Source organism: Chenopodium quinoa, unplaced genomic scaffold (genome assembly GCF_001683475.1).
Source record: "Chenopodium quinoa cultivar QQ74 unplaced genomic scaffold, ASM168347v1, whole genome shotgun sequence".
In the NCBI taxonomy this organism is placed as follows: Eukaryota; Viridiplantae; Streptophyta; class Magnoliopsida; order Caryophyllales; family Amaranthaceae; genus Chenopodium; species Chenopodium quinoa.
The window spans coordinates 581,176-593,350 of NW_018742817.1; the positions used below are offsets into that span (position 1 = coordinate 581,176).

Sequence of the window (12,175 nt, forward strand, 5' to 3'; positions counted from 1 at the left end):
CACATTCACCACCACCGTGATTGGATTGTCGGTAGCTGACTAGAAGGAAAATGTATGTGACGAAGCTAGATCATCAGAGGATCACCACCAACCCTACCATTGGCACCTCAAGAGGTACAAGCTATAGGTTTTTTTTTGTTGCTGGAAGCACCCACCAATCCACCATAGTGAACCGGCGATCTAAACTACTAGTCAATTGTGGTGAACCAGGGGTGGAGTAGGTTGTCCACGGTCAAAATTGGATGAATGTGGCTACCGGCCAGTTTCCACCACAGGTTGACCGACAATTTAGGGCACCGACAATAAGAATAAGATCCAATAAGGCCAAATAAGTTCCAATAAGGTCTAATAAGTCAAATCATTTTTTATAAGTTCAATAAGGTCTTAATAAGTTTAATAAAGTCAAATCTATACTTATATACTAAAATAATTCCGTAGTTGTCCTCTAAATACACATGTCATCACCTCATAACAGTTTTCCCGCCAAAAAAATTTGTTACTTTTTTTTTCTTTTTTTTTTGGTGTGTTATTGAAAGAAGTTTGTTACTAAATCTTAGGGAGAAGTTTTGGCCTTATATTTAGGGAATGATACCCAACAATAATAATTTAAATAAAATTAAAAATATAATGGTAAAGAATAAGAAATGTTAGGTAATATTATAAGATACTACTTAGGATTTTATATAAAAGTATTACCTTTTTTTTTTATCAATAAGAATAACATGAATAGTGAGTACTTTTTAATTAAGAACAAGAGTATGCTTTCATATCTATATCTATTATTATTAAAACTCATAGGAACAACCTGCTAATGTCATGTGTCACCCTTAATTATTATTTAGTGTCACATGTGCGCCATGTATCATCATATGTGTATCATTTTTTTTCCTCACCGCATTGAATTATGTAGTAATGTGTAGTTAATTTAAATTACTCTATAACTTTATTTCTCTATAATAATATTTAATTTTCATGAAAAACTCTTCATATGTATAACCTCTACATTTAAATTTGACATGCATATTCCAAATATATATTAATAAAAGATAATATAGATTATTATATATATTTATCACTCACTTTATTATTATAATCTGTATTGTTTAACATTAACCGTTTTTATTAATTTTGATCAAACAATTATAAAATACAATGTACTGGGGCATCGCCCAAGCCAATAACTAGTTACGAATACTAAAATATTGTTACTCTTTCCATCTCACATTAAATGTACTATAAATCTAGACACTGATATTTATCTTATGGTATATCACAATGTTTACTGTACTATTTTTTATGGTTTTTTTTATTTCTAATAATTTCATTTTGTACAGTTTCTAATAAACGAATAATGAAATATTATATTATTGTCGTGCATAGCACATGTTTTGAACTAGTAAATTCAACAAGTCTAATAAGTTCAATTAAGTTTAGTTCAGATAAGTGCATGTCCTATTTTGTAAAGAGAACACACCCTAAGTCAAATAAAAAGAACAAATAAGATTATGGGCCTGTTCATATTTACTGATCTGAGCTCAACTGAATTGAACTAAACTTAACTAAACTGAGCGGAACTGAGCTAAACAGAACTGAGCTGAACTGAACTGAACTGAATTAAGCTGAAAGGCCTATTCTGATTAACTGAACTGAACTTATTGGAGCTGATGAATTGAAATGAACTGAAATGAATATTTTATGAGAGAATGAAATCTAATATATATATATATATATATATATATATATATATATATATATATATAGTTTTTAGAGAGCCATATAGGATTTAATTTTCTTAACGCGCCACGTAGGATTATAAATTTTAGTTGTAGCCAATAAAATAAGAGATTAATAATTGCTTTTAGAATAAAATAATTCAAATGTCATGTAAGCAAATTTGTCAAATGAGATTTTTAGGTTTAAATTAATTAAATATAAAATATTATCTTTTGATATTATGAATTTTATCTAAATATATAACAAATTTTAGCACATACATAAAAAAAATGTATTTTTAAAAATTCAAACAAACAGTGCATCACACGGGCTTCATCTAGTATAACTAATATATAAAGCTAAACTTTTAGCCAGATCATGACAAAACAACACTTGGCATTCAAACTTTTCGCCAAGTGTCACGCCACATTGGATATTTTTAGATATACTTTATAGGATAAAAAATTTAGTTTAAAATTCTATTTTCAATCAAATTTAGATAGAATTTTAGGATAAAATTGTTAAATAAAATTTTTATTTTCAATAAAATACCACTACTGTATAAATTGAATTATAATTTTATTTAAAAAAATATTAGATTATAACTCAAAAAATACTAATATTCTTTTTAAAAAATCCAATATTATTATCTATACTCTATACTTTATTAATATTTAAAAACACAAACCATAATTTTTCATATGACACATGTCATCACAAGTCACTTACTACCACATATGACACATGTCACCCCTTTTAATCTTTTTGTTTAAGGGATCGTTTGGTTGAATGTAGGAATTGCAAATACCTTGGAAAATTGATTTCCCGTGAAATTGAACTTCCTAGGAAATTCTAAAAAGTGTTTGGTTAACTAAGGGAAGTGGAAATTCTCATGGGAAGTTCCACTTACCTAGGTCCCCCTAGGTAATTAACTTCCCCCATTTTGTGGGAAGTGGAAATTCATGGGAATTTCTACTTCCCATGAATTTGTCAACCAAACAACTTCAAAGAATTTCAATTCCTAGGATTTTCAATTTTCCATGTTTTTGTTTGTCAACCAAACAATCCCTAAGTCTTTATACATTCTATAACTTGCAAATTAAATTCAATTAAGAAAATGAAGTGTTTTATTTCCATCAAAATAAAATAAAGTTGAACCAATTAATATACATCACATAAACATATGAATTGAATTATATAAAAATTGTCTTTTCAACTTATAGACTTAAAATATAGCTTAAACCAATATGTCATTTCATATCCTACAATCTTCATATGTATATATACGTAACAAAATTCCTTCATCGTTTTCCACATTTCTACCCTCATTCTTTTTTCCCTTTTAAGTTTTAGCAATGAAACAATTGCTTCGTATTTTATGTCAAAAGTTTCAACTATCTACATATGAAATAACCTAGATAAGAACCCGTGCATCGAACGGGCCAAAAGGCTAGTTAGTTATTTACATGCCTACTACATAGTCAAATCGTTACAAAAAATACATTAATTCCTAACTAATTTTGTATTTGAGATATATTTTGAAATTTGACATATAGATTAAAAATTTAACTCAAAATTTAATAAACAACCCGGGCATCGCACGGGGCACAAAATTAGAACTGAACTGAACTTATTGGAGCTGGACTGAACTAAACTGAAAATAAGCTGAAGAGAACAGGGCCGAAATGAATATTTTATGAGAGAAGGATCTGAAATTATGGGCTAAATTGAACTAGACTGAAAAGTTGAAGTGAATAAGCCCTACATTAAATGTAAACAATTAAATTTTTGGTATAAGATTAATGACTTATTAAAAGCTATTAAATCTTATTTAATTTATTGAAACTTATTATATCTCATTAAACTTATTATAACTTATATAATCTTATTATTAGACCTGAAACTTATACTAGTATTTTTTTTAAGGTGAAAAGAACACACTATTAAACAAAAAAAAAAACTCCCCAAATCATATAATAAGAGCAAATGAGATCATAAGATAAGCTCATGGGGAGAATTAGGGCCTGTTAAAAAAAGTCATATAGATCATTTTTTTTGAGGGAAGTCACACAGATCATCTTAAAATAATTAAGAAAATTTTTCCAAAAAAAAAATAAAATAATTAAGAAAATTTATTTAAATAACGACCGACGAAGTCCCTTTGTTGAAAGTTGAAACAAAAACTCAAACAATCACACAATTTCGGAATTTCCATTCATTCCACTCACAAACCCCAAAACTAATCATTTCGTAACCAAACACTCATCTCCCTCCCACTCCTTTTAAAAAACCCCAAAAAGAGCAAGTTCAGTAACCGCCATGAATACTACTTTGCTTTGCTAATACCCATGTCTCCTTATTTTCTCTTTCCTAACTCCCATACTAATACTCTATTCTACCTTCCTTCTTAATCCTTCTCCACTACTTTTATTTCCCCATTTTTTCTTATTTTCCTTCATTTAAACTCCATTAATGCAGCTTTCTTCCAATAACCCACATTCCAAAATCACCTTATTTCACCCTTTTAACAATGTCCAACATTCAATCTCAAGAACAAATTAACAACCACCAAATTAATCACCCAAATTACATGGACAATTTATCAAAAAAGTTGAAACGTTTCAGATTCTTTGAGCCTTCATTAAGCATTACTGGGTTCTTATTTGTAACAGTGGGTGTTATTATATGTTGTTACTATTACTTAGATTACAGAGTTTTTGGAAGAGGGTTGAATTTTCCATTTAAATCACAGAGGTTTCAATGGCTACAATATGATGAATTTGCTGGTGTTTCTGCTTCGAATATTAAGAAAAGGGTTGAGTTTTTAAGTGAAAAGGGTGATGAATGTGACGTGTTTGATGGTGATTGGGTGTGGGATGAGAGTTATCCATTGTATGAATCAAAAAATTGTGAGTTTATGGATTTTGGGTTTAGGTGTTCTGAGAGTGGTCGACCTGATAATTTTTATACCAAGTGGCGTTGGCAGCCTAAACTTTGCAATTTACCAAGGTATATCTTTTTGTTCCTGTTTTTTTGGGGTTGTGTTTAACTTTATGTTTGCTGCTTTTTAATGGTTGGTTTCGAAATGTGTTGCGTGCTTATCATTTATATAATATCTCGTGTCGTCGTGTGCAACGGGTGTATTGTATATTACTGTATAAGTTTACTAGTAAATTTGCAAGGAAAAAATGGGGAGAGTTTATGTGACTTAAGGGTGATTATATGTATCAATGTGTGTTGTGTGCAATATACTCGTATGCACATTTTTGTTCCTGTTTTTTTGGGTTGTGTTTTAACTGTATATTTGCTGCTTTTTAATGGTTGGTTTCGAAATGTGTTGCGTGATTATCATTTTTATGATATCTCGTGTGCAATGGGTGTATTGTATGTTGTTGTATAAGTTTAGTCCCTATAAATTTACAAGAAAAAAACGGGGAGAGTGGATGTGAGTATGTGACTTAGGGGTGACTGTGTGTGTTGTGTACAATGTACTCATTGTATACACATTTTTTTTTTATTTCTGTATTTCGAGACATTTGGTATAAAATGTTGCACTTTAACAATGGTGACTTTTAAGTAATTTGAGGTGACCAAGCATAATACACTCATTACTCACATACAACTTTTTATGTTGTTTTTTTGTCGATTAAATGAAAATGTTGTGTTTGATTTAAGATTAATTTGAGTTTTAAAGTTGAGAACCATGAGGGAAAACGATGAACTACGAAATTCAATTCTGTTTTAGTTGGATTAACTTTCCTTTAGTTTTGTTATTATCTTTAAGTTGGTCCATAAACAACCACCAATAATATAAGAAATGCTTAAATTGCCTAATGTGGGTCAGTTGGTGTATTTTGCTGGGATCAAAAAATGTGTACTCTCTTCTTTTTATGTGTTTTTTTACTAATACGATTTGATCTCGCCAACTACCATAATGGCTCCTTATTAATGTCTTTGTTTCTTATTGTGTTGCTTTGTTGTTTGTAGGATATATACTTCTATTTATATGGCAAGTTTATAGTGATTGCTTTTTGATTTTTTGCTAGTAGTTTCCTTGTAGTTGGATTTACTTGAATTAGAAGTGTATGCAATAAAGAGTTTTGTTTTTTTTTCCATAGATGGCACATAGGCCTTGGTCTTGACCGTTAGGCTAAGACATTTTTGGTTAAAAGTTGGTAAAATGTCAAGTAATTATAAAGCTGTACATTGAAATGGATTATGGATTAAATTTAACATTGTCAATAATTTTCATCATTTAATTTGAAGAGCATTTTGGTTTTTGGTTGTTATTGAATTTTATTTGTATTTTTTAGGTCTTAGCATCTCATTGTTATTCCTTTTGTTCGAAAATAATTCTTCCGTACTTTTGGTATGCCCCTAAATGATCTCTCAATATAAACAAAAGGCGTCATCCTCCCTAGTGCACTTAGGCTACTTAACTTTCATCCCTCACAGTTTTGACACTTGCTCTAACTTTTTTTTTCGTTCATGAGCCACATTTTTTTCTTTTTAAACTACATAATGCCCTTGCTATTTTCCTTTAAATTCATGTCAAAGCGTAGCAAGAATATGAATTGAGGAAGTAAGATGTACTATTAATGTGAGGGGTTATTTTTCTGTATGTAATTTGATTATTAGACATTTAGATGGTGTTTATTACTAAATTAAGTAGTGTTCACTATACTTGAATTTCACTCTTCTTTTATGAATCTATTAGCTCAAACCTTTAGTCTGTTATCTAAACTTATTTGAATATACTACCTCCGTTAATAGTTATATGCAACTTTGAAATATTTTATATCTCACAAATAATACCCCAAATTGCAGATAACCATTAACGGAGGTAGTACTAATCCTGAACTTATAGCATATGAACATTTTAGAATTTAGACTTGAAGTTGACGTATTTAACATGTTAATCTTGAACTTATTCTATCATAAACTTATTAAACCCAAAATAAATGAAAATAAAGTTGTGGGGTGGGGGTGGCGGGGGAATAGTTGACCTTATGTAAATTCTTTAGTCCATTAGATCATTTGAACTTATTAGTGCTGAATAAATTTTATCAAATTTATTAATCCTTAACTCATATTATTTGAACTAATTAGAGCTAAAATAAGTGAAAATAAGATGAGTAGACCAAAGCCTCAATTATCTTATTCTGCATTGAACTGAACTTTATCAGTGGTGATTAATTTTCAGATTTCTAGTGCTTTCATATTTCTAATATCCTTTTGGTTGTTGTATACGGAATCGAATTCTGATCAATGACTTTTTTGGCTTATCACCATTATCAGATTTGATGCAATATTGATGTTGGAAAAACTAAGGAACAAACGCGTTGTATTTGTGGGAGACTCAATTGGAAGGAACCAATGGGAATCGCTTCTTTGTATGCTTGCTTCTGCAGTTTCTGATCAGAAATCAATATATGAAGTGAATGGAAATCCTATAACAAAGCACAAAGGCTTTTTGATTTTCAAGTTTGAAGACTATAATTGCACAGTTGAGTATTATCGGTCTCCATTTCTCGTATTGCAGGGACGCCCCCCTGCAGGAGCGCCAGAAAAGGTCAGGTCCACTTTAAAATTAGATCAAATGGACTGGAATGCTGGGAGGTGGAAGGGTGCTGATGTTCTTGTCTTCAATACAGGACATTGGTGGAACTATGAGAAGACTATTAGAGGGTAATTTTACAACTCATGATTACTATTAGATATCTTACCTTGCGTTTGAGTTTTGCTTTGCTAGTCTTATGTCTGGTCTGCCTGTCTAGCTTTGCAATTGCCCATTTTCGTTTCTTTTCCTTTCTTTACATTTGGCAACTATATTTATGTTACTGAATTCTAGTTTACACTTCTCCTGCATCACATGGCCTTAAAATGCATCAACTGGAATAGGTAAAGTAATATTTCAGCACCAAAAATCCAAAAGCTAGAACAAGTACTCCTATTTCTGGAACTGAATGTCTCATTGTCTTATATCCTCATATTCTTTTTAATAACAGTAGTGTCCTAATTATTTCATTTTAAAACAGGAATTTTCAAATTATCAAATCAAAATCGATGTGACTATTAAATTTGAACTGATAATAGTATGTCAAGATTATTTCATAAAGATTTCAGCTGTTCTACTCCATCCTCTAACTTATATTTTGTCTGCTGCTACCCTGCACCGTCTCATGACGTCTTTTGTATCTTCCCTCCCTACCCCTTCCCAATTTATACTTTATAATCACCTTTCTTTCACATTTGATTTTTTTTAATTTTTTATATTTATTTTTATTTTTATTATTATTACTTATGAAAATCAAGCAGTTCGATGAGACTGCTTAAAATTCTTTGTTTATCTTAAAGTATTATAGGAATAAAATGTCAGGGAATCTTTCTGAATTGCTAGTATAGTTTAGTAATCTCTGTATTCCAGAACCACTGTTTGCCACAAGTATCGCTTTAATTTTATTCATTTCCTTGCCATAAATTTATTTTTCCTCCCTATACCCTTTATTACTTTTCCTTTGACACTGTTAACCAAACTCAAACCAGTAAAGTAGTATTTGACATCGGCTTCATGCAAACAGCCGAAAACAATGTATCTTGTTTTCTTCGGTAAGATTGTTTATTATTCAAATTTCAAAAGGATTTCTGGGGAGCCACCTCTATATATGGGCATGATAATCCAGTAAAAAAATTTGTCAAAGAATGAACAGAATCTGTATCTGATTTATAATATTAACGATTTAATGTGTTATTCAGACCACATGCATTGCTTTTTTGGAATATTTGGCGCCACGTTGTGTTTGTGCCTCTGTTTCACGGTCCGGGAGTTTGGACCCCAAAACGTGCGGCGCGCTCTAGCCTTTTGGCGGCAAGAACGCTAGCCTTGAGCGGAAGAGGGGCTTGTGAGCACAAAGCAACACAAGCGTGCAATAGAATCTCAGGAGCACTCACGTCTATCTGGGCGACGGAGTGCGGGTGGTCGGGGCTTGTGACGGCCGATACTTCAAAGCGGGCACAAGCGGGTCCGAACCACGAGTCCTTAGCGCATCAAGTTGGGTTGGAGGGGAGCTAATATGCAAGTAAGACACAATATCTATAAAGGTCTAACAACAAACAAGCATAAAAGCAAGGCAACACTTGGTAGAAGGCTTTAAGATTTCATTAATCATTCGCCCTCTAAAGAGCTTTAAATGACATACAAGGAGAATCCCTAGTGAACACTGATCTGACAGTAACACAATAATGGGACCTCAAGCTAAGAAAACATAACCTAAACTCTAGGAAAGCACTTAAATGGAATCTAATACATCAAAAGGAGTTGGATTCTAACATCCTCCCCCACTTAAGCTGTCGACGACCTCGTCGACTTACAAAAGTTACAATCAAAATTAGAAAACCCTAAACTATCTCAAGTTTCGGATGCGCCGTTGGTGCGGCTATCTTCTGGAATCTTATCTGACTCTTGAGCTGGATCTTCTTTGTTGACGAGGAGCTTGTCTCTGGAGTCGCTCGGCTCGAACATCTTGTTGAGAGCTTCATCTATAAATTTCCTCCACCCGCACTCTATTGCCCGCTTGTGTTGCTTTGTGCTCACAAGCCCCTCTTCCGCTCAAGGCTAGCGTTCTTGCCGCCAAAAGGCTAGAGCGCGCCGCACGTTTTGGGGTCCAAACTCCCGGACCGTGACAGTTGGTATCAGAGGGGAGCTAATATGCAAGTAAGACACAATATCTATAAAGGTCTAACAACAAACAAGCATAAAAGCAAGGAAACACTTGGTAGAAGGCTTTAAGATTTCATTAATCATTCGCCCTCTAAAGAGCTTTAAATGACATACAAGGAGAATCCCTAGTGAACACTGATCTGACAGTAACACAATAATGGGACCTCAAGCTAAGAAAACATAACCTAAACTCTAGGAAAGCACTTGATTCTAACACTCTGCCAGTCATAGAGACTGATGGCATTGAGCTGCTTTCTAACGGCATTGTAACTCCTAGTACTATGGTCGGAAAGGGGTTTGTCGGTTTTACAAATTGGACGCTTGCTTAATTAGGATGAACTAGTGTATATATCTTGGTCCAATTTTGTCACATAGCTCAATCGGATATTTAGGAAGATGTGAATAGCTACTTAATTATTAGTGTTTCTGAATAAGTTGCTTCACCCTATGTAGCAATTTTGAAAGTTCTGAACAATGTGAAAATGGAATCATTTATTTCCGTGCAGCAAGCTGAAGGAAAGCAATTAATTTATTGTATTATGGGATATATTTTTTCATTTTGAACCTTTTCTTATTTTCCTGCTATACTTGTGAAGCTCTCAAGATTAGTAGATTACATATTTTCTGTAATTCCTTATTATGCAAGAGCTGACCATTGGAAATGTATTTTTGTCGGGCAGGGGTTGCTACTTCCAAATTGGGGTAGAGGTAAATATGAATATTACAGAAGATGACGCATTCCGCAGATCTTTGGAGACTGTTCTTGACTGGATAGACAGAGAGGTAGATACAAGTAAGACACAGGTCTTCTTTCGCACCTATGCTCCTGTACATTTCAGGTTTGTTATTTTCTGTTCGATCTTCTTCGGCCATTATATTATTATGCCACTTAAACTGTAGCTAAACAAGCTCTAACTTTGGGGATATAAGTTCTTTCACAAAAAGATTTATGTGTGATCCACTCCTTCCATTGTATCCTCTACCTCTTGAGTACCTTTAGATGAACATGTAAAGCTTAAAGTTGATTCTTATAATTGAAGCATTATTATTGGTTCAATTAACTCAGTATCTTCATGTAAAAGAAAGGCCTTTTATCTTTTTGTGATCTTTTTGCTTAGGATATGGACCATATGGTGTATCCTTTACTCCCAAATACTTCACAAAATCATAAGTACTCGTGTCATTATAATAATTCCCTGACCTTGCCCATGTTACCTTAATACTGCACAAGTCAATCACTATACTTATGATGTTGATGACATTTGTGGCTGGCAGAGGTGGTGATTGGAGAAGTGGCGGAAGCTGTCACATGGAAAACCTCCCAGAGCTCGGGGAGTCTCTGGTCTCATCTCAAACATGGTCAAAACTCAACATAGCTGCAGAAGTATTGACTTCTCACAGTAACAATCCGAAACTTGGGGACATAAGCATGTTGAACATTACAGCTATGTCTTCTAGAAGAAAGGATGGTCACTTGTCGTTGTACTACCTGGGTCCTGGTGCTGGTCCAGCATCAATCCATCGGCAGGATTGCAGTCATTGGTGCCTGCCTGGGGTTCCCGACTCTTGGAATGAACTACTTTTTGCTTTGCTAATTAGACGTAGTGTCTCTAAGACATCAAATTCGACTTCTCAAACACAGGCCGTTTGAAATGTGATTGGTTTGTGCAGAATTTGATAGTAAAAATTACAGCTAACATAATGCATATTGTGTTGGAGGTTCTTTGCAGGGAATTACAATCAGTGAGTGGTAGATGCAAAGAAGACTTGTCATTTTAAAGGGTAATCTGATTTGTGAATATATGGTTAATTATACAGAACGAAGGAAACAACTCATCTTCTATTTCTTTTTTTTTTGGATTTGGAGGAGAGCAAAAGGTGCTTCCATTTGCAAATGCAATTTATATATAGCATAATTTTATGTAATATTTATAGGAATTTCCTCCCAATTCCAAAGTTCCAAGTCTAAATAAATATTTTTTGTTAGTCTTTGTTATCTTTAAATTATTTTTTTCCCATCAATTGATTATGCTTTACAATAATAAAGGGTTTGTTTGGCCAAGCTTATATAAAACAAATGGTATTCATAAATGTGATTTTTTTTTTTTTTTTTTGAAAGAAATAAATGTGATTATTCTAGAAATTGTTTCTAGTGAAAAAATTTTGAATTTTAACACCACTGAAAAAACACAAAATGGTTTTTAACACTACCAAAAAGAAAAACCTTTTATTTTAACACCACCAAAAACGTCAAAATTTTGTTTTTACCACCACTTAACGAACTTTAGGATGAAATTCGTTAAGTGGGGCTACAATGCCACATGCCTTCATATAGTTGGCTAAAAAAATAAAAGAAAACTAAAAAAACAGAAAAAAAAAAATTATTATTAAAAAAAAATTAAAACCCCAGCCACCCAACCACCACCATAGCCCACAGGAACTCTTTCCCCTACCTGACCAACGCAGCCCAAGCCCCTGGTCCCACCTTCGGCGAAACCCCTCCCTAGACCGACACCGAAAACCTCCCCTCGACCCTATTCCACAACCCTAGGTTGATCGACACACTTACAACCCAACCAAAACGATCGGCTTCTCCCTAAAAGCGGCCGCGGAGTCGGCCACGGCCACTAGCGGCCGACTCCATGGCCGCGTTTAGGGTCAAAATCGACCACTCAGCCCCAAAACCGGTCGTTTTCGACCGTTGGTGGCCAATTTCAGGACCTTTCTGGGGTAGGACGGCCA

General features: G+C 33.3%; 1 protein-coding gene across 1 annotated transcript; it reads left to right on the forward strand.

Moving 5' to 3' along the window:
* The first annotated feature begins 3,663 nt into the window (after nt 1-3,663).
* LOC110725917 (protein trichome birefringence-like 10) lies at nt 3,664-11,164 on the forward strand. Its single transcript, XM_021905382.1, has 4 exons — nt 3,664-4,722; nt 7,012-7,401; nt 10,114-10,272; nt 10,709-11,164. The coding sequence occupies exons 1-4, from the start codon at nt 4,244-4,246 to the stop codon at nt 11,082-11,084; spliced, it is 1,404 nt and encodes a 467-aa protein (XP_021761074.1). The 5' UTR covers nt 3,664-4,243; the 3' UTR covers nt 11,085-11,164.
* The last annotated feature ends 1,011 nt before the right edge of the window (nt 11,165-12,175 follow it).

What these genes read in the sequence shown, in the direction of transcription:
- LOC110725917 (XM_021905382.1), top strand. Translation starts at nt 4,244, where the DNA reads ATGTCCAACATTCAATCTCAAGAACAAATTAACAACCACCAAATTAAT. An exon ending in AAACTTTGCAATTTACCAAG is followed by an intron (nt 4,723 to 7,011) that starts GTATATCTTTTT and finishes CACCATTATCAG; the next exon opens with ATTTGATGCAATATTGATGT. An exon ending in TATGAGAAGACTATTAGAGG is followed by an intron (nt 7,402 to 10,113) that starts GTAATTTTACAA and finishes TTTGTCGGGCAG; the next exon opens with GGGTTGCTACTTCCAAATTG.